General features: G+C 42.2%; 1 protein-coding gene across 3 annotated transcripts; it reads left to right on the forward strand.

Moving 5' to 3' along the window:
- Positions 1-378: 378 nt before the first annotated feature.
- On the forward strand, positions 379-18450 carry SMPDL3A (sphingomyelin phosphodiesterase acid like 3A). 3 transcript variants are annotated; one of them, XM_053381814.1, is made up of 9 exons: positions 1027-1130; positions 4721-4788; positions 4880-4934; positions 5587-5731; positions 6434-6530; positions 9826-10004; positions 10893-11073; positions 14950-15074; positions 18128-18450. In XM_053381814.1, the coding sequence occupies exons 3-9, from the start codon at positions 4891-4893 to the stop codon at positions 18443-18445; spliced, it is 1089 nt and encodes a 362-aa protein (XP_053237789.1). In that variant the 5' UTR covers positions 1027-1130; positions 4721-4788; positions 4880-4890; the 3' UTR covers positions 18446-18450. The 3 variants fall into 3 exon arrangements, with proteins under 3 accessions (XP_053237787.1, XP_053237789.1, XP_053237788.1); XM_053381812.1 differs by lacking the exon at positions 1027-1130 and adding an exon at positions 379-1018 and having other exon boundaries at positions 4721-4934; XM_053381813.1 differs by having other exon boundaries at positions 4721-4934.
- Positions 18451-23357: the final 4907 nt, after the last annotated feature.

Genomic DNA, 23357 nt, shown 5'->3' on the forward strand with positions numbered 1-23357 from the left:
AAAAATGGTTGGAAAGAATTCTGGCATATATACTATGTTTAAATGATAAATAAATATTTGACAACGCAGTCTCTTCTGTTGTGTGATATTCTTCACACACATTACAAACATACTGTACTTCAATTCTCCCTTCCCTTCTTTTAACTACATACTTCATGTTATGCATCACAACTTTACGGACTTGCAACTTCATATGTAATCGATAACTGTGAATATCTAAGGACAAGAACATGTTGCTACTTGCCACATCTTTTGGGATGCAGAGAAATTAGGCTGGCTAGCTGCTTGAAGATGCAAAACTCATGTAAAACACAAACAAGGGAAACTATGTATTTCGCGTGGAAAGTTTACACAACATGTGAGCCCCTGGAAACCAATTAATCAGCAGGCAAAACGAAAGGAGAAGTGTTCCTCCCAAGTTAGTACGAAGGTTATGCTTCCTCAATCGAGGCAGGCAAAAAGTGAAGAAGTGGATCATTGCCTTCCATTGAAATAAGGGCAAGAGACGGCGGTGGGGCAGCTACACCTGTTGGGCACCTGCCGCCGGTGGAGCCCTTCTAGGAGCGGGGAAAGAGAGAGGTGGCTTTTGCCCGACGCTTTGCATTTCCGCGACGGCGCTTCAGGATGCTTTCCCCCGCTTCCTGATTTAAGAGGCGTCGGCTGGCTCCTTTCCAAGCTCCTCTGAGCAGGCCGCGCCGTCTCGAGAAGCAACCGCCTTTCCTGGAAAGGGCTTGAGAAAAAGAAACCCCAGCTGCTCCTTCCCCAGCGAAGGGAAGCGAGCCAGGCTTCTCCGCGCGCCTCGCCGAAGGGGAAAAGCCAGCTTGGGAAGGGGAGCCGAGTGTTGCGCTGCCGCAAAAACCCTCGCCTTCCTCCTTCCGCGGGGTTGCAGGAGAGGCCCAGCCGAGAATGGGAGGGCGGCGCGGCTCTCGCGGCCTGGCCCTGTGGGGACTTCTGCTGTGCGGCTCGCTGCGGGACCTGGCCAGCGCCGCCCCGGCCTGCGCGGCGCCCTCGGACGCGGGTGAGTCGGGCTAAAGCCGAGCGCGGCCTTGAGTCAAGCTGGGAGCTGCCAGCCGTGTCGTAGGAGCGGCGACCAAACAAGGCGCCTCCCTCCTTCCCGCCATAACAGAAAAGTAGGTCGAGGGGCCGCTCCAGTTGGAGGCGAGACAGGGCTGGCCGGCTGGCGCTGGGAAGGCTGGCGCGAAAGCGCCGAGGGAGGAGCGCCTTCTTCCCCCGGGCTCAGCGGCAACTCAGCGCCGCAAGGCTTCGCCCTCGCCTTTTGCACCCACCTCGGGCAAAGAGCGCACGCTTGCATCGAGGACTCCTCGTAGCAGCGCGTTTTATTGGGCCTCGAGACAGCATTGCGCAGAAGGCGTTAGCAAATTAATACTGATGGTTGTGGTTATGGTTTATTGCAATGATAATAATAATAATGAAGGCAGGTGGTGATAACAGTGGGCGTTGCTGACAGGTGAGTAGGCAGAGGATTTCAGCCATCCATCCAGTGCTGCAGGAGCCTGATGCAAGTTGCTGCCATATGGAAACTGGCAACAGCAAGGAAGTACTGTCAGACAATCTGGATGGAGCTGGTAGAGAAAATATTCCTGTAACTAGGGTGACAGATAAAGCGTTGGCTGCATGAGGGAGATCCCATTGCTGATTTCATTATTGCACAGGTGTTGCATACGGAACTATGAACATAACCAAGGGGCTGGGTCACATCAAAAGTCTTGCCTAGTTCAGTATTGTGGCTCTTAAAAGTGGCCTGTCAGATGCCCTTGTGGCATTCATAAGTGTGGGCACCCAAGAAGAGCCTGCTGGATCAGGCCCAGTTGCCCACCTAGTCCAGCATCCTTACATGCACCTTAAGTGGTGCTGATTCCAAAATGGACACAATCTTGCCCAAAATTGGTGCTGATGACGGATGTGCTTCCCTACTAATAGCAGGTGGCAGGAAAGACTCACAGGGGTGCTGCCTCTGGGGCTTCTGCTGTCTGGGGCAATAGCTGCACCCTGTCCCATGGCCTGGCTCTGTCTGTTGCCATAGAGACAAATGAGTGGGCATTCCTCCCTCACCTGGCTGGATGTCATGTCCTATGGGTGAGAAAATAACAGGCCAGGGGAGCTGCTCTGGATTCAGTGACTGAAATTGTGATAGGAGCGACAGAGTAGCTTGACTTGCTATGTATGCTGAATCCAAAGCTATGGCTTTGGGGGACCCCACTAGAAAACTAAGATCCTCTGGAATATCAATGTTGCAACCCCTTCCACCCTGTGCTCAGGTTGTATATACTTGTAAATAAAACCATATATCCTAAAGACACTATAGTCTCCACTTTTGTTCCAAGGAAACTGAACCTTCAGTAAGCACTGGAACCCTGAAGTCTCTGTTTCTTGGAGATTGGGGTGCACACAACAATACTTTGCAGTGAGTTTGGGAGCAGAGCTTGAGTTTGGGAAAATGGGAAAGAGGAAGAGAGGTAATTGATATGCTCAAGCCACTGCCCTGGCAGCTTAAGGGAAGTATCATGAAGGAGGGATTAGAGTACGGAGAGTGCTTTCCCGTCTCTAGAACTTCATACCCCACAATATTTCTTCTCAGACTCAATGACCTTTATGTCCCTTGCATCCCAATAATTTGATGGTTCTATTATTCCATGTCCTCAAGTAGCTTTTACCATCTGGGACCGTTGTTACAAATAGAACATAACACATGCCAAGCAAATAACTACCTGAAGTACAAAGTAAGTAAATGGATATCTTTTAATTAAATCAGTCTCCATTGTTGAAAGTATTCAAGCTTTTGAGTCTATTGAACTAATCAAGAATTCTGAACTTTTATCACTATTACGTTCCCTTTTGTGATGTCATTCCCAAAGAGCTGAGCAGTGTGCAACTGTTTCCTCTTTTTCCAACAGGTTGCATAATTTCTTATCCTTCTCTATTCTGAAAACAAATAAATCCCAATGTGTAGCAATAAGAGAGCTGGTTGTGTTCCATGCTGTATTGACGTCACCTTGGCTTAGATCCAAATCTGCAATAGCAAAACTCTGCTTGTAATGAGACTTTCCCAACGTCTGCCCTCCTAAAAAGTTTCCCCTGATGATTGGCAAAACCTCAATAAAATGGTGTTTGACGTGGTGCATAGGAGAGAGTAATTGGTTGAAATTGGAAAGCCCTTTCCAAGTAGAAGTGCCTTCTGCTAACAAGCACCATTGGATCCTTTTCTTTTTCTTTTGGTCTCAAAGCACAGTCTAAGCCTTAAACTGTGAGCAAAGGCAGTTCCTCATTTTCTGTGTGATTTACTTTCCCCATTATTTCTAGAAGTGGCATGTTTGCATGTTCTTCTGACTCATGTTCTCAGATCCATACCACTGAGACAGTATTGATAAAATTTCTTAAGATTGGCCTGAAAAACCCAATTGCCCTGAAAAAAGAATGATAACACTCAAAATGTATTGGACATCAATCTGGTTTGACTAACTGTTCCATTGCTCCTTTTGATATTTGTCTCTTCAACTTTTTGTAATTACACAATGACTTCTGAGGAAGAAATTTAGTTCTCAGAGACTTGCTGCTGTTGCGTCTTCGTCGTCTTCTTCTTTTTAAAAAAGCTCATAAATTTAGGGCTCTAATCCAGTGTTGTTGTCAGTTTTGTCCCAGACAGTGTTAAACTCCATGTAAATCACTTCACCATCTGTATGCCATTTTCAGAACTAAAAATTGTTTCATTACATTTAAGAGACTTGCCTATTTAAAAAGTGAGTACCAACCGAAAGGTACCAACCAAAAGTATTGCTTAGTGTTAGAATAAACATTTATTAAATTCCATATTTTTTCAGATCTATGTTTTGGTTAGTCCACTACCTATGCACAAGTGTTTGTGGTATGTTTCAATTTGTCTACTGTCTTGACCTTTGCCTGATCAGAGTGGCTTTCTAGGCAGGAAATTGTTGTCAACAATTGCCATTCCTGGTCAGTTATTTCATAGCCATTGATGGAGAAAATAAACCTTAGTTGCTGTCACCTTTTAAATCTTCTTTAAAAAAAACACAGTTGTGTAGCTGCACAGCTGTGCTTCATGAAGTGCCACAGATTACTTTCCATTTTTTATCTCCCCGTGCCCTGGAAGTTATGGGATCCAAAAAATCCCCCCAAACACTGCCAACTATCAAGTAGCCTTCCATTGTAATCACTGCCATGTGGCAAGGAGTTCCTTGATTAATTTATGAGGAAGAAAACACTATAGTACAGTGTGTAAAAGCACCAAGAGCACGCCCATTTATAAAAACAAAGCAGTAAAACAATGCCTCAGCAGTGTAAAGCTGACTGGTGGAGATTTGGCCCAAGTTTGGAGAAACAACATAAGTAAACCTAGGATTACTTTCAGAATTGTTGTGATACAATAGTTCATATCTTTCATTCAGAAAGTTCTGTAAATCCAGACAAGAGTTAAAAGAAAAAAGCCTAAAGTTTATAGTGAAAGCTTAAAATTCTGCAGGAGTTGATGATTCAGACTTTGTCCTCACCAGGGAAAAACTTTCTGGTCAAATGAATAAATAATTTCTAGGTACTGACCAAGGTGATGAACAGTAACCCTTAATGGGAACATGGAGTCATAATGGGAGTTTCAGGATTTTTCAGTAGCAGTATTTTTTTACATTTTGCTAAGAAAATGTACATCTAATTCTCAGTTTTTTCTTCTCCTTTTGTCTGGAAACAGGCCAGTTCTGGCACATCTCTGATTTACACTTGGACCCCACCTACCACATTACAAGTAATCGCACTCAGGTTTGTGCCTCTTCCAAAGGAGTGAATGCCTCAAACCCTGGTCCATTTGGAGATTTCATGTGTGATTCACCATATCAGCTTATTTTATCAGCTTTTCAGCACATGAAGGATTCTGGGCAACAGGCATCCTTCATGATATGGACAGGGTAAGTAAGAAAGACACTAGTATTTCTGATGTAAAGCTAATGAAAGGTTAGAGTAAATGTATTTGGCCATTTCATAGCCTTATTTTAACTTATGGGATTAACTTTAAGGGCCAAGTTACACATTTTATTTGACTTCTGAAGCCTTGATTGACTTGTCCCTGGGCTCAGCATGCAGGCAAGTGGAATGGTGGGGGGGAGCCCAGATAGATCCTGTTTTTTGGGACCCGGGATTACAGTCTGGCTGACAGGAAATGTTGTATGCTACATCCTGGGTTTTTCCCCTCTTCATATTGGCAGATTCTCCAGTACGCACAAATGGGAGGGATAGTAATATTGTTTCCTGTAGGTTAGACAGATTGCAGGTTACAAGGACTGAAGATTGCGTGCATTGAAGCCCAAAATGTCCTTTGAAGGGCCTGCAGTTTCTTTTAACTCTGGTTAGTCATAAAGCAATTTATGTAACACATGAAAACATTTCATGCTTAATTAATTTCTTTGAAACTGTTTGAGTACGTTAATTATAACTTTAATCACTCTCAATATGCAGTACTGAAGTACTTTTAGAGTACTACAGAGAAACTAATGTTTGATTTCAAAAATAATTACACAACTACCAAGTTGAGTTTTTTCTTTTTCTTTGCTTTTCTTAAAGAGACAGCCCTCCACATGTTCCTGTAAAAGAACTCTCTACAAAAATTGTCATTGACATTATTGGTAACATGACTTCTACCATAAGAAGTTTCTTTCCAGATCTCCAAGTTTTCCCTGCATTGGGAAATCATGACTATTGGCCACAGGTAAGACAAATTCTTCAAGAGAGTGAATAATTTGGCAACCTGATCCTATGTTTCTATACTCCTTGGAGGTTGTGGGTACAAGTATAACTTAGCTGGGCACTATCTGCCTTTGATTAGTAGTCAATTTATAAAAGATGGCTTAACAATACAACAATGCACATTTGCTTTGAAGAAAGTGCTGCTGAGTTCATTGAGACATACTCTCAAGTCAGTGTAAATAGTATTACAGCCTAATGTTTGTACATCTCTTAAGTCAGGAAAATCCTGTTGCCCCAGAATGAATTGCTCATAGAAACACAGTGTGTTTCAGTGCTAAAGTACAGAGGAGCAAGCAGTTGGATAAAGTGTGTTGTAACGATATGGAGTTAACTGCTTATGGTTGAATTCTTACCTGTTTCAAATACATTTGTCACTATTTGAGGATTCAGATGTTTAGGGTTTTTGTTCTTAAAAGCATCTCATGCACCTATATGAGAATGTGACCTGATCTACCTGTAGTGCAAAATGAGGTGGGGTAACTCTGAGACGATAAAATCAACAATGCTATTTCAGAATGTAGGTGGGGGTACAGAATGATACTCTCCTTTCATCCAGTGTAGAGATTGGGGTACATTCTTGGTACATATCCAAACTGAAAAGCTAAGATTTGGACAAATAATGATTAGAAAAGCATAGTCTTAAGGCGATGTCTGTATTTTAAAGGATCAGTTGCCTGCATCTGTCAGTGAAGTTTACGATGCTGTAGCGGATTTCTGGAAACCTTGGCTTACGGATGAAGCAGTCAGCACCTTGAGAACAGGTAGGATGGATAGTAAAACAGCACACATTTGGTAGGTCCGCTGTCTTTATTTGGCCGTGCTGGATATGGGTGAAATTGACATGGTAAAATTTCTAATATTGGGTTCTTATTGCAAGTGAAAATGTTTCATATTTCAGGGCACTTTCTGTCCCTGAATCGCCAAGGCCTAATCATTCTACTGATTTACTAAACATTACAATTATATGTGACAACACCCACGATGTTGTATATTTTGAACTGTATATCCTTGATAGTTTGCATAGGCGTTTCTCAGAGTTTAAAGTGTTTCTAAGTGTTTAAAGTCAATGTTAAGGATGTTGTTTACAGGAACAGAATGGTGTGATACAAGATATAACCCTCCTCTTTGTTGTTGTTGTTGTTTAGTCGTTTAGTCGTATCCGACTCTTCGTGACCCCATGGACCAGAGCACGCCAGGCACTCCTCTCTTCCACCGCCTCCCGCAGTTTGGTCAGGCTCATGGTTGTAGCTTCGAGAACACTGTCCAACCATCTTGTCCTCTGTCGTCCCCTTCTCCTTGTGCCCTCCATCTTTCCCAACCTCAGGGTCTTTTCCAGGGAGTCTTCTCTTCTCATGAGGTGGCCAAAGTACTGGAGCCTCAACTTCACGATCTGTCCTTCCAGTGAGCACTCAGGGCTGATTTCCTTAAGAATGGATACGTTTGATCTTCTTGCAGTCCATGGGACTCTCAAGAGTCTCCTCCAGCATCATAATTCAAAAGCATCAATTCTTCGGCGATCAGCCTTCTTGATGGTCCAGCTCTCACTTCCATACATCACTACTGGGAAAACCATGGCTTTAACTATACGGATCTTTGTTGGCAAGGTGATGTCTCTGCTTTTTAAGATGCTGTCTAGGTTTGCCATTGCCTTTCTCCCAAGGAGCAGGCGTCTTTTAATATCGTGACTGCTGTCACCATCTGCAGTGATCATGGAGCCCAAAAAAGTAAAATCTCTCACTGCCTCCATTTCTTCCCCTTCTATTTGCCAGGAGGTGATGTGACCAGAGGCCATGATCCTCGTTTTTTTGATGTTGAGCTTCAGACCATATTTTGCTCTCTCCTCTTTTACCCTCATTAAAAGGTTCTTTAATTCCTCCTCACTTTCTGCCATCAAGGTTGTGTCATCTGCATATCTGAGGTTGTTGATATTTCTTCCAGCGATCTTAATTCCGGCTTGGGATTCATCCAGCCTAGCCTTTCGCATGATGAATTCTGCATATAAGTTAAATAACCAGGGAGACAATATACAGCCTTGCCGTACTCCTTTCCCAATTTTGAACCAATCAGTTGTTCCGTATCGAGTTCTAACTGTAGCTTCTTGTCCCACATAGAGATTTCTCAGGAGACAGATGAGGTGATCAGGCACTCCCATTTCTTTAAGAACTTGCCATAGTTTGCTGTGGTCGACACAGTCAAAGGCTTTTGCATAGTCAATGAAGCAGAAGTAGATGTCTTTCTGGAACTCTCTAGCTTTCTCCATAATCCAGCGCATGTTTGCAATTTGGTGTCTGGTTCCTCTGCCCCTTCAAAATCCAACTTGCACTTTGGAAGTTCTCGGTCCACAGACTACTTAACCCTGCCTTGTAGAATTTTAAGCATAACCTTGCTAGCGTGTGAAATGAGTGCAATTGTGCGGTAGTTGGAGCACTCTTTGGCACTGCCCTTTGGGATTGGGATGTAGACTGATCTTCTCCAATCCTCTGGCCACTGCTGAGTTTTCCAAATTTGCTGGCATACTGAGTGTAGCACCTTGACAGCATCATCGTTTAAAATTTTAAATAGTTCAGCTGGAATATCATCACTTCCACTGGCCTTGTTATTAGCAGTGCTTTCTAAGGCCCATTTGACTTCATTCTCCAGGATGTCTGGCTCAAGGTCAGCAACCACACTACCTGGGGTGTACGAGACATCCATTTCTTTCTGGTATAATTCCTCTGTGTATTCTTGCCACCTCTTCTTGATGTCTTCCACTTCTGTTAGGTCCTTTCCACTTTTGTCTTTTATTATGGTAATCTTTGTACGAAATGTTCCTTTCATATCTCCAATTTTCTTGAACAGATCTCTGGTTTTTCCCATTCTATTGTTTTCCTCTATACAAATGATCAAACAATAGTTTATTACATAAATATTCAAGCAGTGATCATAGAATTGTAGAGCTGAAATGGACCACAAGGCTCATCTAGTCCAGTGCCTTGCAATGCATTGTAACGAAGCCAAATAATTGAGGTCATCATTTATTTTTCCCTTGGTTAACAGTTTGCAAATAGTTAGCATGATATGTATAGTTAAACTGTTCTATTTTTGCTCTGAGATAAGCAGGAGCTACAACCTGCTTATATAATCGGCAAGCAAATAAATTTCCAAATCAATTGTAGCCTCTTAAGAATTAGAAACTGGAAAAAGGGTTTTTCCCTTGAATTTGATCCTTATTTTGCACATTAAAATTCAGGAAGTAAAATGGAGACCTGTAAATCAAATTTTAGGTTACATATTTTTTTCCAGCAAATGTACAGAATATTAGAAATATGCAGAATTCTTAAATGTTAAAGATGTTAGAATTCCTGCTCCATGATTGCAGTCGTGGGATTTTAATCTATCACATGATGGTGTATGTTTTGACTCCACAAAGTGGGAAGTGACGGAGACAGGATGTTTGTGTTACTGTGTTCTGTGAAGTGGGACTATGGTCCTTTGTTCTTTTTCTCTTTGCTGTCTGATGCTAGAGAGAGAGAGGGAGCCATGTTGCAGTGCTCTGTGTGTGTTTATATGTAAATAAAGTAGATTAGCCAAAATGCTGAGTTGCTGAGGTCTGTTACGCAAGCTGCGAAGACTCTGCAGATCTCTAAGTGTGCCGATGTCTGTTGGCATCGGTCGCCGTGATGTTCGGGCTGAAGAAAGCTTTTGAAGCTCCCAAACGATCGGCCAGGAGGGAGAGAACATGCCAGTCAGGCATGTGTCTCTGCCAGGGTCCTACTCGAGTGTAGAATGAGCTCCTGACAAAAGATGCAGAAGTTATATTCCATTACTCCTGTTTACCCTTTATTAATTATCCCATTGGAATTATATCCATGGAACATCTTGAAGAATGGTATTACCCAACAGGAATATGTATGTTAGATTTAGGCCCATAGAAAGGATATTGCATTTAATTTGCAAGCCAATTCTTAGATAATTCTGTCCTATTCTATTCTACCTGACTGGAGAAGACAACCAAAAATCGGTGGAACTTATCCATAGTAAATTAAAGACATACATCTTCTCTCCACCCTCCCCTAGGTGGTTTTTACACACAAACAATTCAGTCCAACATGACTGCACAACCTCTTAGGATAATTAGTTTAAATACCATCTTATACTACCCTCCCAACACTATGACTCTGAATATGACTGATCCAGCAAACCAGTTTGCATGGCTGGAACGTGTATTAGAGACGGCACATCAAAACAAGGAAAAGGTAAGGATTTTTTAATAAAAAGTAATATGAATGAGAAAAGGGTAACTATTTGTTTCAAGAAAGTTTGCAGTTGGTGGGACCTTTGAGCAAGGTAGGCATGTCCTCTGAACTTCCACTGCTCTGAGTAGAAAGCATACTAAACTTGTATCAGTTAATCCAGGGGAACTCCTAACTTTGGTAATAAGGGAGCACCCCAAAGGCCACCCATACACAATGCTAAAGTATGGGGACACTCTTACTCAGTCTGGTATGCTGCCAAAAGTATTCAGAGCGCCAAATACCAGGTCCCACCAAATAGTTTGGTGCTGCCAAATGCCAAGAGTTGGAGTTGCTTTAATCAGTAAATGTGAATGGGTTGAAAGCATGTGAGCTTTTCTGTGTGTGCTTGAGCCTGGAGCAGGTATAGTCCTGAAGTTTGGAGTGTCATCTAATTCTTCATGGTGCTTATGTCTATACTGGGATCATTAGTTCAAGGCTTCTAACTCCTAAATACATCAGTTGTTGTGGCCAAAAAAGGAAGAGACTAATTAAGATAAGTCCTACCTGAAATACTACAAATGCTGTTTGAATGCAAGACTTCTTGTAACAAAGGTTTGTGCAGTTAATAGGAAATAAGTTGTAACTCATGCCTCTAGTCAATGGCATTGTAGAACTTTGGTTTATTCGACCTGTAATCTATATCCTCCAAGCTTGTAAGCCTTTATGCCTGTTTCACAAACTCTATGACTTCATTCTTGGTAGGGGGGAAAGTGTTTACCTTTCAGAAAGCAACGAATGGAAAAGTGAGATTATAAGCAATTTCTTTCACGTCAACATTATAGTATACACCTAATGTATTTGATGTAATATTAAAATGCTTTTTCTGATTTGTATATTCTTATCCCCTAGGTTTATGTGATAGGACATGTGCCAATAGGTTATCTGCCTTACTCTCGAAATACCACTGCCATAAGAGAACACTACAATGAGAGGTTGATCGAAATATTTCGCCGGTATAGCAACGTGATTGCTGGGCAGTTTTTTGGACACACTCACCGAGACAGCATCATGGTTCTTCTAGATGAAAAGGGTAATGATGTTTGCAGATGACAGCTTTCTTGGCTGGTGACACAGATTACATAGTAATGGGTGATCTTTTTTATGGTGTTTTGGGGATAGGCAAAGGCCATATTCTCTAATGGGATAAATCAGAGTTAACCCATACGATGCCATTCATATGTTGTCAGGTTGCAACTCCCATCAGCCCCAGCTAGTGTGGTCAGGGAGGATGGGCACTGCAGTTCAGTAACATGGAAGGCATCACAAAACTTGGCCCTGCAGTTGCCAGCTTGAATCCTCCTCCTCCTTCGTACCCTTGCTTCATGATTTTTGTACATTCTTACCCTTCCTAAATCTATCGGTTCTATTTAAAACTATCACAAATAATCAACGTCGCAGAAACTAATTCCACTTTGAAGAAATAGATGGTTAAAAACAAAGGGGCAAAACCAACCACATTGAGTAAATGCATCCCAACAACTTTAAAATTCACACTGGTATTATTACAATCAGTACTTTTCTAAGTACCGAAACGTGTTTTGCAAATGGTTTGACTTGTGCTTTATTTTCAAATAGGAGCCATAACAGCTCTTTTGTTAGGTTCGCACTTCATCATAAGACAATAGCAGATCCTATACAAAAATCTTTCCTTCCTGTTTCTTCAGAGACAGTCGCAAATTACACTGGCCAGTTCCTACCCATTGTAGGATGTGTCAAAAGGAAATGTTCTCAAGCTTGTTAGATATACTCAGTTTTTCTGTGTGTTTCCTGCATCTTTACTAGGTCTCTGTCTGTACTGGGTTCCCTGCTGCTTCACAGTTAATTAAGACAGGAACAGAGAGTGAAGATAGAAGGAGAGAGGAGTCTTCTAACCCATAATAATCTGTAAAATGTAGCCAACATCCAACTTTCAAGATTATATGCAGTATTATATATTCTTCTCTAAAGTTGTTTCAGATTGAACAAAGAAACTTGCAGCAGCAGGAAGCATTAAAATCTAAGAAATACCACCTAAATATTGTATCCCTTTAAACATCATGGCCTAAACAAACTATAAGCATATTGGCTTAGTGTTGCATTTGCTGGTTCAGACATCATGCTAAACCAAGGCACGTTGTGGTTTAAATGAACAAATCACACAGTGTTATTTGCAAAGGCAGTTGTTATCTCAGTAAGGCACTATATTGAGTTTCCAATAGTGATATAATCATTTGGTCAATTGATTAAAAAGCAGGTGCTTAACCAACTGGATGTTCTTTAATTTGATGTCAATCCCAATACAGTGGTACTTCAGGTTACATACGCTTCAGGTTACAGACTCCACTAACCCAGAAATAGTACCTCGGATTAAGAACTTTGCTTCAGGATGAGAACAGAAATTGCACAGCAGCGGCGGCGCAGCGGCAGCAGGAGGCCCCATTAGCTAAAGTGGTGCTTCAGGTTAAGAACAGTTTCAGGTTAAGAACAGACCTCCGGAACAAATTAAGTACTTAACCCGAGGTACCACTGTAGTAGCATTCCAAAATGACATAAAAAATAAGCAAGTTCAGTGTCTGTATTGTAGAAGATCCACATTTGAGACATGCTGGCATTCATTCCAATTGATGACAGTCTGCTTCAGTTGCCTATGGCTTAGAAGGGAAAGCAAAATAGTTTAACCCAGAAAAGCAGAGCATGTACTGATTTTTTATATACATAGTGATAATCTATCCTCTTCATTTAATCTGGTATCTGTAGATGTAAACCAGTCTGCTTGTGTAACCTGAACAACAGCAGGTTTTTGAAGCATCCAAAATCCCTTTGCTTGTTGATAATTGGTGAGCAATTAAATCTTTAGTCCTGGAATCTGGAACTGGAGAGCCTCTGGTTGTTCAACTACAAATCCCATTATCCCTGGGCACTAACCGTGCTGGTTGGGACTGATACAAATTGGACTCCAACAGCATCCCTTCTTTAGCTGATTAATTCAGTTAATTGATATGCAGCCAAATCCTACTCATGTTTACTTGGAAGTAAGCCTGACTAGTTCCCATGGAACATACTGCCAAGTAAGTATGTGACAGGTTCCAAAAGCTTTGAACTAGTCTAGTTAATAATGCCTGGAAATTTCCACATGTTAAGTAGAAATACAAGTAATTTAATGATGTGAATGCTGATGCAATTTGACTTTTTTTAAAAAAGCGGTCCGTGTATTCTTTATGGACAAACTCAGTGTAAATAATTTTTTAAAACCCTAAGTAGTCAAATTGAATTGTGTTTTTCTTTTTGGACAACTGTGCAGTACAAATTTGTGTATGTTTACTTAGAAGTAAGTCCCACATGTGACTGACTCTCTAGTAAACGTGTTTAGGTTTTCAGCCTAAATTCATCTGAAGAAGTCTTGCTTTTACAAAGCTTTCTTAAGCATGGCTTTTGTAGAGATACCTTGACTGCCTTTCAGAGGATTACCGTATTTTTCGCTCTATAACACGCACCTGACCATAACACACACATCGTTTTTAGAGGAGGAAAACAAGGGAAAAAACATTCTGAATGAAACAGTGGATGTATCATTTTTGTGCTTCATGCTGTGGCCGCAGACATGTGATCTGATGGTGAATTTGGGGTGACCCAATGCAAAAATCCTGAGAATCCCTGTGGATCCATGCTTTGTAACCACGTTTTTGCACCATTGCAGCCCCAGGCAACAGTGGGTGGGTGATTTTGGGGGGGCAGGCTGTAGCCATGGACATGCTATGTGCTCTGATGGTGAATTTGGGCTGACCCAATGCAAAGATCCTGAGGATCCATGTGGATCCATGTTTTGTAACCACGTTTTTTGCACCATTGCAGCCCCAGGCAACAGTGGGTGCGTGATTTTTGGGGGGCAGGCTGTAGCCATGGACATGCTATGTGATCTGATGGTGAATTTGGGGTGACCCAATGCAAAGATCCTGAGGATCCATGCTTTTTAACCACATTTTAAGTGGGGAGGGAAGGAAAAACACAGAATGGACAAGGAGCACGAGAGGGGTGTGCAGAGAAGCAGCTGGCTAAGAATGCAGGAGAGGGGTATAACGGGAGGGAGGAAAGGAAGGCAAAAGTTTTCCCTCACCTACCCACCCAAGTCAGCCAGCTCTCTCTCTCTCTCTCTCTCTCTCTCTCTCTCTCCCTCCTGCATGTTTTCAGCAGCACCGGAGCACAGAGACGACACTCTGCTTTCCCCTCTGCTTGCCTGGATGGGAGGGGCTTTCCCTGCTCTTTGTTCCGTTTGAGCAAACACAGCAAGGAAACAGAGGAGGGTGGGCAGTAAGACCCTGAGGCAGAATGCAGGAAAGCAGCCGCTTCCTCTTTTCAGGTTTCCCTTCTCCGAGACGCGCGATTTGATTTTTGCCTGATTTTTTTGCCATTTGGCTCCAGGGACCACACATTCGCTCAATAAAACGCACAGACATTTCCCCTTCCTTTTTAGGAGAAAAAATATGCGTGTTATAGAGGGAAAAATACGGTACCCAGAATCAGATCAAGACAAGGGTCATAAAAGTTGCTTAGGTGCACACAAGGGGCTTTCAGTGGCTTTTTAAGTCTTTTTTACTCTGAACAGTAGACACCCCTCCCAATTTCAAAACTGTGTTAATTGTTATTTAAATCTATCCATTGCCCAAAAATGTGAAATCTCCAAAATAAGTTTTACTTCAAGGAGTTGGCATAACTTTAATGATTGGCAAGCATTGATGGCTGAATCAGAAATTGTGGCGAGGGGTTCCCATGTGTGGTTATTGCATAAAGATTTTTAATAATGTGCCGGTGGAAGAGCAGGACACAAAGTACATGTCCTAATGTAGTGAACATATGTGTAAGTTTAAACATTGCCACTTATTAAAACCTTTCTCCATTTCCCCAAACTCTTTGTTTTGTAATCGTTCAGAAAAGCCAGTAAACTCCTTGTTTGTTGCACCTGCTGTGACGCCAGTGAAGGACATATTTGAGGTAGACTCAAACAATCCTGGAGTGAGATTATATCAGTATGACCCTCTTTCTTATAATCTACTGGTAAGTAAAAAAACAAAACTAAATCAGGTCTCCTGGAAAGTAAAAAATTAATGTGATGGGTTTTGTGATTAGTTTTTCAGCTAACACTAACTTCTGTGGTTAGTGGTAAAGCCATTTGTGCTTCCTAAATAGTCATTTTCCATGTTTCCATAATTGCGTATCAATGTTTAACGTATATGAACGGAATTGAAACCAGTAGCTAGAAATGTATGAAGAAGTATGGGGAAACGTCTGTACATTTTGTATCCTTACCTGTCTCCCAAGTTTCACATGCTTTAGAATTCCCTTGTTCCTCCCTTCTTCCCCAGTGATCGCACAGTTATTTATTTATTACACTTTTTTCTCCAAAGAGCTCAGTTGCTCCTCTCCCCATTCTCCATTGTTAACTTCACAACAACTTTGTTGAGGTAGGCTGAGTGATTGTGGTTGCTTAAAGGTCACTCAATGAGCTTTTTTGCCAAGTAGGGATATAAACCCATATCTCTCTAGCCCTAGTCTGGCACCCTAACCTCTACACCACACTTGTTAGAAATAAGCTACTGTCCTTTTTGCTAATCCTACAAATGGTCTTCTCTTTCATTCAGTGGTGCAGTTTAGACTCTGGACTTAATGGTCTTATGCCCCCTGCATCCCTCTTTAGATGGCAGTGCAAATTACTCCACTTACATTAAAACTTGGTAATCCATCTCTGCTGTATTTGTGGGTCCTCCTGCTCATTCTGCTGTGTGTGGCCCTGGACTCCTGCCCTGAAGGCTCCACTGCTTTTTTCTTCATTCTGCCTTGGTTTCTCAAATTGTTTTCATTTGCAGGAAAGGAAGAGCAGCAATCAATATGAGGCAGCTCTGCAAAGAGGAGGAGGAGGGGTTGGGGAGAACATGCCTTGTTCAAATGTTATTTGTAGTAATTTATTGAGGGAGGTGTAAATCACAGTTCTGCCGGAAGCATTATCCAAAGCGGTGTTACATTAATGAACCCTATTATCGCTAAAAACAATGGGATAAAACAAGCCACAGACCAGGATGGGGGTGCAAGCTGTAATTAAAGCAGCCAATAAATCTGCAGGGCTTGCTTGTTAGCAGGCATTTACCAGTTGCTGAAAGACCCATAATGCAAGGACCACCAGACAAGCATTTCCATAGTTTGGAATGTGTCGCCAGAGAGACCGGGAGAATTTGTCCACACCTTCACTTTTAAAAAGGAGGACACAGAGCAGGCCTGCCCCAGTGGATCTGAGAACATGGGAATAGATGTATGGGAGGAAGAGACCCTCCCTAAAGTGTGCAGACCTAGAGCATTTGGAGCTTTAAAGGTCAGCAACTAGGCCTGGAAACAAAACATGCCATTGAGCTAGAACTAGAACAGTAAATGACATGTTCCCATCTGGTGTCACACATTTTTCACTGGCTGTTGCTGCAGAATCCTCTTCAAAGGCAGGCCCATGTCGACCACATTGCAGTGACCCAAACAGATGATTGCTGAAGCATAGATAACTGAGGCCCACTTTCTGTTTTAGAGAAGGGGTTGGAGTCAGTTCCTCAGCCTAAGCTGGAGAAAGTAGCACTCCTGATCACTGACACCATGTAAGAACCTAATACTAAAGCGAGATCCATGGGCATACCAAACTCTCAGCCAGCCTCTGTCAACCTAGTGCCCTCCCATCAGTATCGGCCAGAATGGGCTGGCTGGGGCTGATGGAAATAGTACCCCAGACCAAGAAGGTGCCAGTTTGACAAAGACTGCTCTAAGCATTGTCCTTCATGGGGTGTCTTAACTTCATATGGGAATGCCACATTCCCTTCCTGTTTTGGGCTGTTGCAAGGTCATGATGCTTGTTCTGTCTGGATTCAGTTTCAGTTTGTTAGGCATCTTCCAGCACATAAATACAACAGGGCAATTGTTCAGGAAATCCATTGTTGTTCCTGGATTTGCTGGGAAAGGAAAGCTCATGCTGGATGCTGAGTGACGCAGCACTCCATGCTGTCAAAGAGCTCTCTCAGCAGTTGCCTGTAGATGTTAAAAGTCTTGGGGCCAAGATACAACCCTTTGGTATCTCTGGTTCTGTTGGGTTTATCAGCTGCCTGTCAGGTGGGAGTGAAGCCTCCTGCAGAGCAGTGTCCTTAACTCCCAGCAGTCTCAAGTAGCACAGAGATATCTGATTATATAGTATCAAATGCCACTGAAAGGTTTAGGAGACTGAACAAAGGTATAACTCTTTCTATTCCAGACACAGGTAATAGACTGGAGCAGCTAAGGTGCTTTCAGTCACAAACCCTTTTCTGAACTTCTATAATATGGGTCTAGAAAATATTTATCATTCAAGAGGTTTTGTTGGTCTGGTACTTTCTGGTCGAGGAAGGCAAATTTATACTGTACTACATATGTTCAGATCAACTATCTCAAATGAATATTATTTTTTTTAATCACGAGAAGGTGGATTGCAGCATCTCTTAAGCTTATTGGCACCATCCTCTACTAGTATGTGAGAAGCCAGCACCATGAACTATTGGGTTCTGAGACCTTTATCAGTCATGCACATTTGCATAGTTTCACTTCTTTTGCCCAGATTATTCTACCATAATGGAGAGAGAAAAAGAGTCCTGAAATCCTACTACACCTACTAAAAATCTACTTGGCCAACAGGCATTGGCCTTGCACACATTCAAATATAATTTTGCACTAATGTGGTGCAAAAAAGTTGAAGGTTTTGTTCGCAAGAGGCTATTTTGTGCTCAATTCCACACTCATGGGACACAGAGAGTAATGGGTTATGTTGGTGTGAATTTTCCTTGAGCTGGATATATTGTTTGTCTTATCTGCAGGCCATGCCCAAGAGTGTTGTTTTTGTCTCTTTTCTTCCCATCCTTTCCCTTCCCCCAGTATTAGCATATGACAGAAACTGAGCTATATATGAGTTCACGTCTTGTGGTGGGACATGACCTTTCTCTTCAGTTGTGAATAATAGGCAGTGACGGCTTCTTAATCAATACATCACTCTAGAAGTTTAATGAAGCAGTGGATACAATTGTGCACTTTTTGTTTCCGTTTAATTCCAGGATCTTTGGCAGTTCTACTTGAACCTCACAGAAGCCAATGTGAAAAATGAATCAGTCTGGAAACTTGAGTATGTGATGACCAAAGCTTATGGAATCAAGGACTTAACGCCAGAAAGCTTGTATGAAATGGCAAATCAACTTAGTGTACCTCACAGCAAATTGTTCCAAAAATATTACAGCCACTACTTTGTGAGTTACGATGATCCAAGCTTGTTCTGTGGTGAGCACTGTAGGATCACCCAACTCTGTGCAATTCAATATTTAGACCTCACCTCTTACACTGATTGTATCGAACATAAAGGCAAATTACATGGGTAAAAAGTAGTGCCCGGCGCTTCGGGAACACATCCGCAGCCTAGGCAGCCCTGCGGGAGTTCCCCGCAGGGCTCCCCACGCTGCGGATAGCAGCCTGCCGCCCGGCACGAGGGTCACCCTGAAGCAGAGCGCCCCTCGCGCCGGGCAAACATCGGCCAGCCCCACAAGCTCGGGGGACAGCAGGGAGGCGCAGCGCTGCCATCCCGCTGTTCCTCGACCTGGTTCGGTTTCCCCGACCTGGTTTTGGGGGGGAAATAAAGGGGGAAAAAATTCCTTTATTTCCCCCCCAAAAAAACTAGGTGCGTCCTATGGGACGGAGCGTCCTATGGGACGAAAAATACGGTAATCAAAAGGAATGTTGTAGAAAGAAACCAGGTATTTCATCAACTGGAAGGGGTGGGATGGGGTGCTTCCCTGTACTTTTAAAGCTTAGCTGTTTCTTCAATCAACTCCTGCAGTGTATGCAAACACACAAAATATCTCATTCAAGTGGCTGTAAGCGTATATAGCTGTATCTTGCAAGCCTTTTAGAGAATTTTTCTTGAATGTATGATTCATTTAAAAATATTTTTAGAGACATTTATATGGAAATTGTACAATTTGTATGGTAAAATTGTCATACATTGAATCATAGAAAGTATCTGTATATATACAAAGTTATGGCTTTGTTTCTTTGTAAGTTTTAAGAACTTGTGATTTTGCTCAAGGGCAGGCAAGAATTCATATGGCCATAAAATAATTATTTTTCTGACACAACTGTGTCTGTCATCCGTATCCATGGGGAATGGTGTTGAAAGTAAAACAATGAAAGGAGGGAGCAGTCTAGTTTCTTACCACAAATAAAAGATGAAAATAAGAAGAACACAGGCTACTCAATTTGCTTCATATCTCAGGTTCAACAAATGCTAGAGTTGAACTTAGTTTCATACATGTGATTTTTCACATTTTCTTTCAAATGAAGATTTTGGGTTATATATTTGCTTTTCTTGCTGATTTATATGAATGGCTTTGTCTAGCTGTTTGTATAGGCTTGGATCTTAAGTTGCTTCTCAGTTCATGTAATAGGCTTGGATCCTAAGTTCATGTACAGGCTTGGATCCTAAGTTGCTCCTCAGTTCATGTAAAGGGCAGATTTTTGACCATTTCCTCTTTGTCTGTAGCCCTTCACTCATGCCATATCCAGGAATCCCACAACCCCCAGGAGCAAAAGTTCAGGGGCTGCAGTTGGATGGGGTGAGGCCTGAAATCCCTGTTTTGTGAATGTGAACTCTGTTCCACTTATGGAAAGAAAGTTAGGATCCAAGTCATGGTGTTTAAGAAAGATTTGGTTTTATGAATCTTTTAGGTCTGGGTTCCCCTTCACCCTGGAATAAATAATATGGCTTGATCCTAAGCATAATTTACTTCTATTGCACACAGGCTTGCAGAAATTAATTGGTGGTGTACTAGCTCAGGGACTTTCACAATCTTATTTTTCATTGTGTTAAAATAAAACTTGCTCATTCCAAGTAGATCTGCTAAAAATGTGTATGTGTAAATGTTTGGGTGTTTATAAAAGAAGATCTATAAGAGAAGCTCCAGTGGAGAAGATGGGGACAAGTTACATATTTTTGTTAGCAGATCAGTAATTTCACTTTTGAGTTATTTGGGAACTTTCTGGTGGATGCCATCTGTCAGTTTTTGTTTTGTCAATAAAGTCTAGTACTTATCACCACTATTTGTCTCAGTTCCTCAGGCTCCCTGTGAAAAGTTGGTTAAAGCACATGGTCTACCTTATATCTTCCCCTGTGAAGACAGGTGGAAAACATTTATTCAGTTTCTTTGCAATCTCTGTTAGCACATCTTTGACTCCCTTGTCATCCAAAAGCCCAACTGCCTCTCTAGTCCTGTTCCTGCTACTAATGTATTTAAATATTTTTTGCATCTTGGTCTTCATGTTTTTAGCAATGTGTTCCTCAAATTCTTTTGTTTAGCATCCCTTTTTGCCTGCTTGCATTTCACTGGAAATTACTGAACTATACAGATCAGTGATGACAACTCAGGATAAAGCAGCAGTTCCCTTTGGGCCTATTTGTACTATGGAGAAATCAGCTTCCTACATACCTGGGAACACATGCCTGAGTGTCATTTCTGTACTGCAAGGCACATTAGAAATGAGTAACTAGTGCTGGATGTCCCAGCATTAGTGAAACGGCAACAGAATAGGAATCTGTTCCATTTATTTTTATTCAAAAGTAAAATTACAAACCACTTAAAAAAAACAACTTAACACTGAGAAGGAGTGGATGCTGTAATGCCTGAGTAGTTACATCACTAACATAGTTGTAGCATGGGCACAGATTTAATATGCCACCAGGGCTTCTTAGGAACTCTGCGCTAATCCTTCAAATGGCCATGCAAGAATGCAGTGAATTAGAAGAATCTTTAAGCAGGCTGTTGTATTCACTCTATGCTCTTAAGATTCAAATCACTTCCACAGCAGAATGCTCTCATTCATTGGAAACTGATGCAGATTTCCTATGTGGATGGACTTTAAGATATCTGCATTTTTCATCAAACATAAATACAGCCTACACAGTTCCTGGAGAATAGCCTAGAAAGCAGAGAGAATCGAAAGATGCCCTTTAGCTACCCATACTATTGCTGCAATCAAGAAAATAATAATAATAATAATAATAATAATAATAATAATAATAATAATAATAATAATAATTTATTTATACCCCGCCCATCTGGCTGGGCCTCCCCAGCCACTCTGGGCGGCTTCCATAAAAACCAAAAATACAGTAAAATATCACACGTTAAAAACTTCCCTGAACAGGGCTGCCTTAAGATGTCTTCTGAATGTCAGGTAGTTGTTTATCGCTTTGACATCTGCTGGAAGGGCGTTCCACAGGGCGGGCGCCACTACCGAGAAGGCCCTCTGCCTGGTTCCCTGCAGCTTTGCTTCTCGCAATGAGGGAACCGCCAGAAGGCCCTCGGCGCTGGACCTCAGCGTCCGGGCAGAATGATGGGGGTGGAGACGCTCCTTCAGGTATACTGGACCGAGGCCGTTTAGGGCTTTAAAGGTCAGCACCAACACTTTGAATTGTGCTCGGAAACGTACTGGGAGCCAATGTAGGTCTTTCAAGACCGGTGTTATATGGTCTCGGCGGCCGCCCCCAGTCACCAGTCTAGCTGCCGCATTCTGGATTAGTTGTAGTTTCCGAGTCACCTTCAAAGGTAGCCCCACGTAGAGTGCATTGCAGTAGTCCAAGCGGGAGATAACCAGAGCATGCACCACTCTGGCGAGACAGTCCGCAGGCAGATAGGGTCTCAGCCTACGTACCAGATGGAACTGGTAAACAGCTGCCCTGGACACAGATTTGACCTGTGCCTCCATGGACAGCTGTGAGTCCAAAATAACTACCAGGCTGCGCACCTGGTCCTTCAGGGGCACAATTACCCCATTCAGGACCAGGGAATCCTCCACACCTGCCCGCCTCCTGTCCCCCAAAAACAGTCCTTCTGTCTTGTCAGGATTCAACCTCAATCTGTTAGCCGCCATCCATCCTCCAACCGCCTCCAGACACTCCAACCGCCTCCAGACACTGAAACTTCTAAGGATCATAAATGTGTATATATGAGTGAACAGCTTAAAATAAGCTAAATTTACTCATTCCTGTGCTTAATTTGTACCTGCTCAAGATTATGTTTCTTATGTTTCTTATTTTTCTTCTACCAGTGATCCATCCAGGCACTGAACAGACCCATGCACGCGTAACTTCAGCAAAGCGATGGCTTCATGTGCTTTTAAATTGTTCTGTGATCCAAGCTGTATTTATTTTAAGGCATTATATATAGTTTTTCAGACATAACAGTCTCCCAAAGTGGGTTGAAAAATGCAACAGAATCAGTAAAGATTCCTAAGGCACAAGAAGATCATGGCAGATGAGCCAGAAAAACTCATCACTCAAAAACCAGAGATTCTGAAAAGGCTGTGTGAATAATAATAATTTTGGATGGAATTCAAGATCATGTGAATGTTAGTAGTCCACCAGCTCCAGCATTTCTGCTTGCCAGATGGAACAATATCTTCCCTCTTTTCCCCTGCTCACTGGTCTGGGTATTCTCCCAGCCCTTGGGGAATTTATGTTACACTTGCAAGAGTCGTTGCATTCTAGAGCAATGGATTAGTTGAATCTGGCCCAAAATGTTTTTACTTAATGTGGAAAGCTCCAGGGATGTAGCACCACAACAGAAAGTGAAACTGAAACTCCACCTTCATGCTCGTGCAATGGATTATTGCACATTAAACAATATTCTCTAGTGCAAAAGCAGGACATGTTGTTGGACTACAACTGCCATCAGCCCCAACCATTGACCCTGCTGTCTGGGCCGGTTGGGAACTGAAATTCAACAACATCAAGAGGACCATATGTTCCCCATCTCTGTCCTAGTGATACTTGGAACACCAGCATCCCAATCCCGTGATTACCAGACAAAGGAGATGTGTCATGTACATATATACCTATTCCATTTAAAAAGACCTCCAGTTCCTTCAGTGGAAGAAAAATGCTCCTCATATAAGCAAAGACACATGTGCCCCCTCCCACCCCCTCCAGTCCAATGAGGTATGACTCTGTTCTGGGCTGGACTGGTGCAAATGGGGCCAGGGTGGCAGATAGCAAATCTATATATACCATATCGGCCTGAATATAAGTCTCACTTTTTTTCCAAATTCCGACCAAGAAAAGTTAAAGTGCGGCTTAAATTCGCAACCTTACAAAAATTGACTTTTACAATATTGCTGCTGAAGCAGACATACAGTAAAATGGAACAGGTGTTCGTGCCTGCGGAATTTTAAGGGAGTGGCTTATATTCAGGTATTGTCTTTTCTTCTTTTCCCCCTTAGAATTTTAAAGGTGTGGCTTAT

The sequence above is a fragment of the Podarcis raffonei genome, chromosome 3, assembly GCF_027172205.1.
Source record: "Podarcis raffonei isolate rPodRaf1 chromosome 3, rPodRaf1.pri, whole genome shotgun sequence".
NCBI classification, from domain to species: Eukaryota; Metazoa; Chordata; class Lepidosauria; order Squamata; family Lacertidae; genus Podarcis; species Podarcis raffonei.

What these genes read in the sequence shown, in the direction of transcription:
- SMPDL3A (XM_053381812.1), top strand. Translation starts at nt 907, where the DNA reads ATGGGAGGGCGGCGCGGCTCTCGCGGCCTGGCCCTGTGGGGACTTCTG. An exon ending in CGCGGCGCCCTCGGACGCGG is followed by an intron (nt 1,019 to 4,720) that starts GTGAGTCGGGCT and finishes GTCTGGAAACAG; the next exon opens with GCCAGTTCTGGCACATCTCT. An exon ending in ATCATGACTATTGGCCACAG is followed by an intron (nt 5,732 to 6,433) that starts GTAAGACAAATT and finishes TGTATTTTAAAG; the next exon opens with GATCAGTTGCCTGCATCTGT.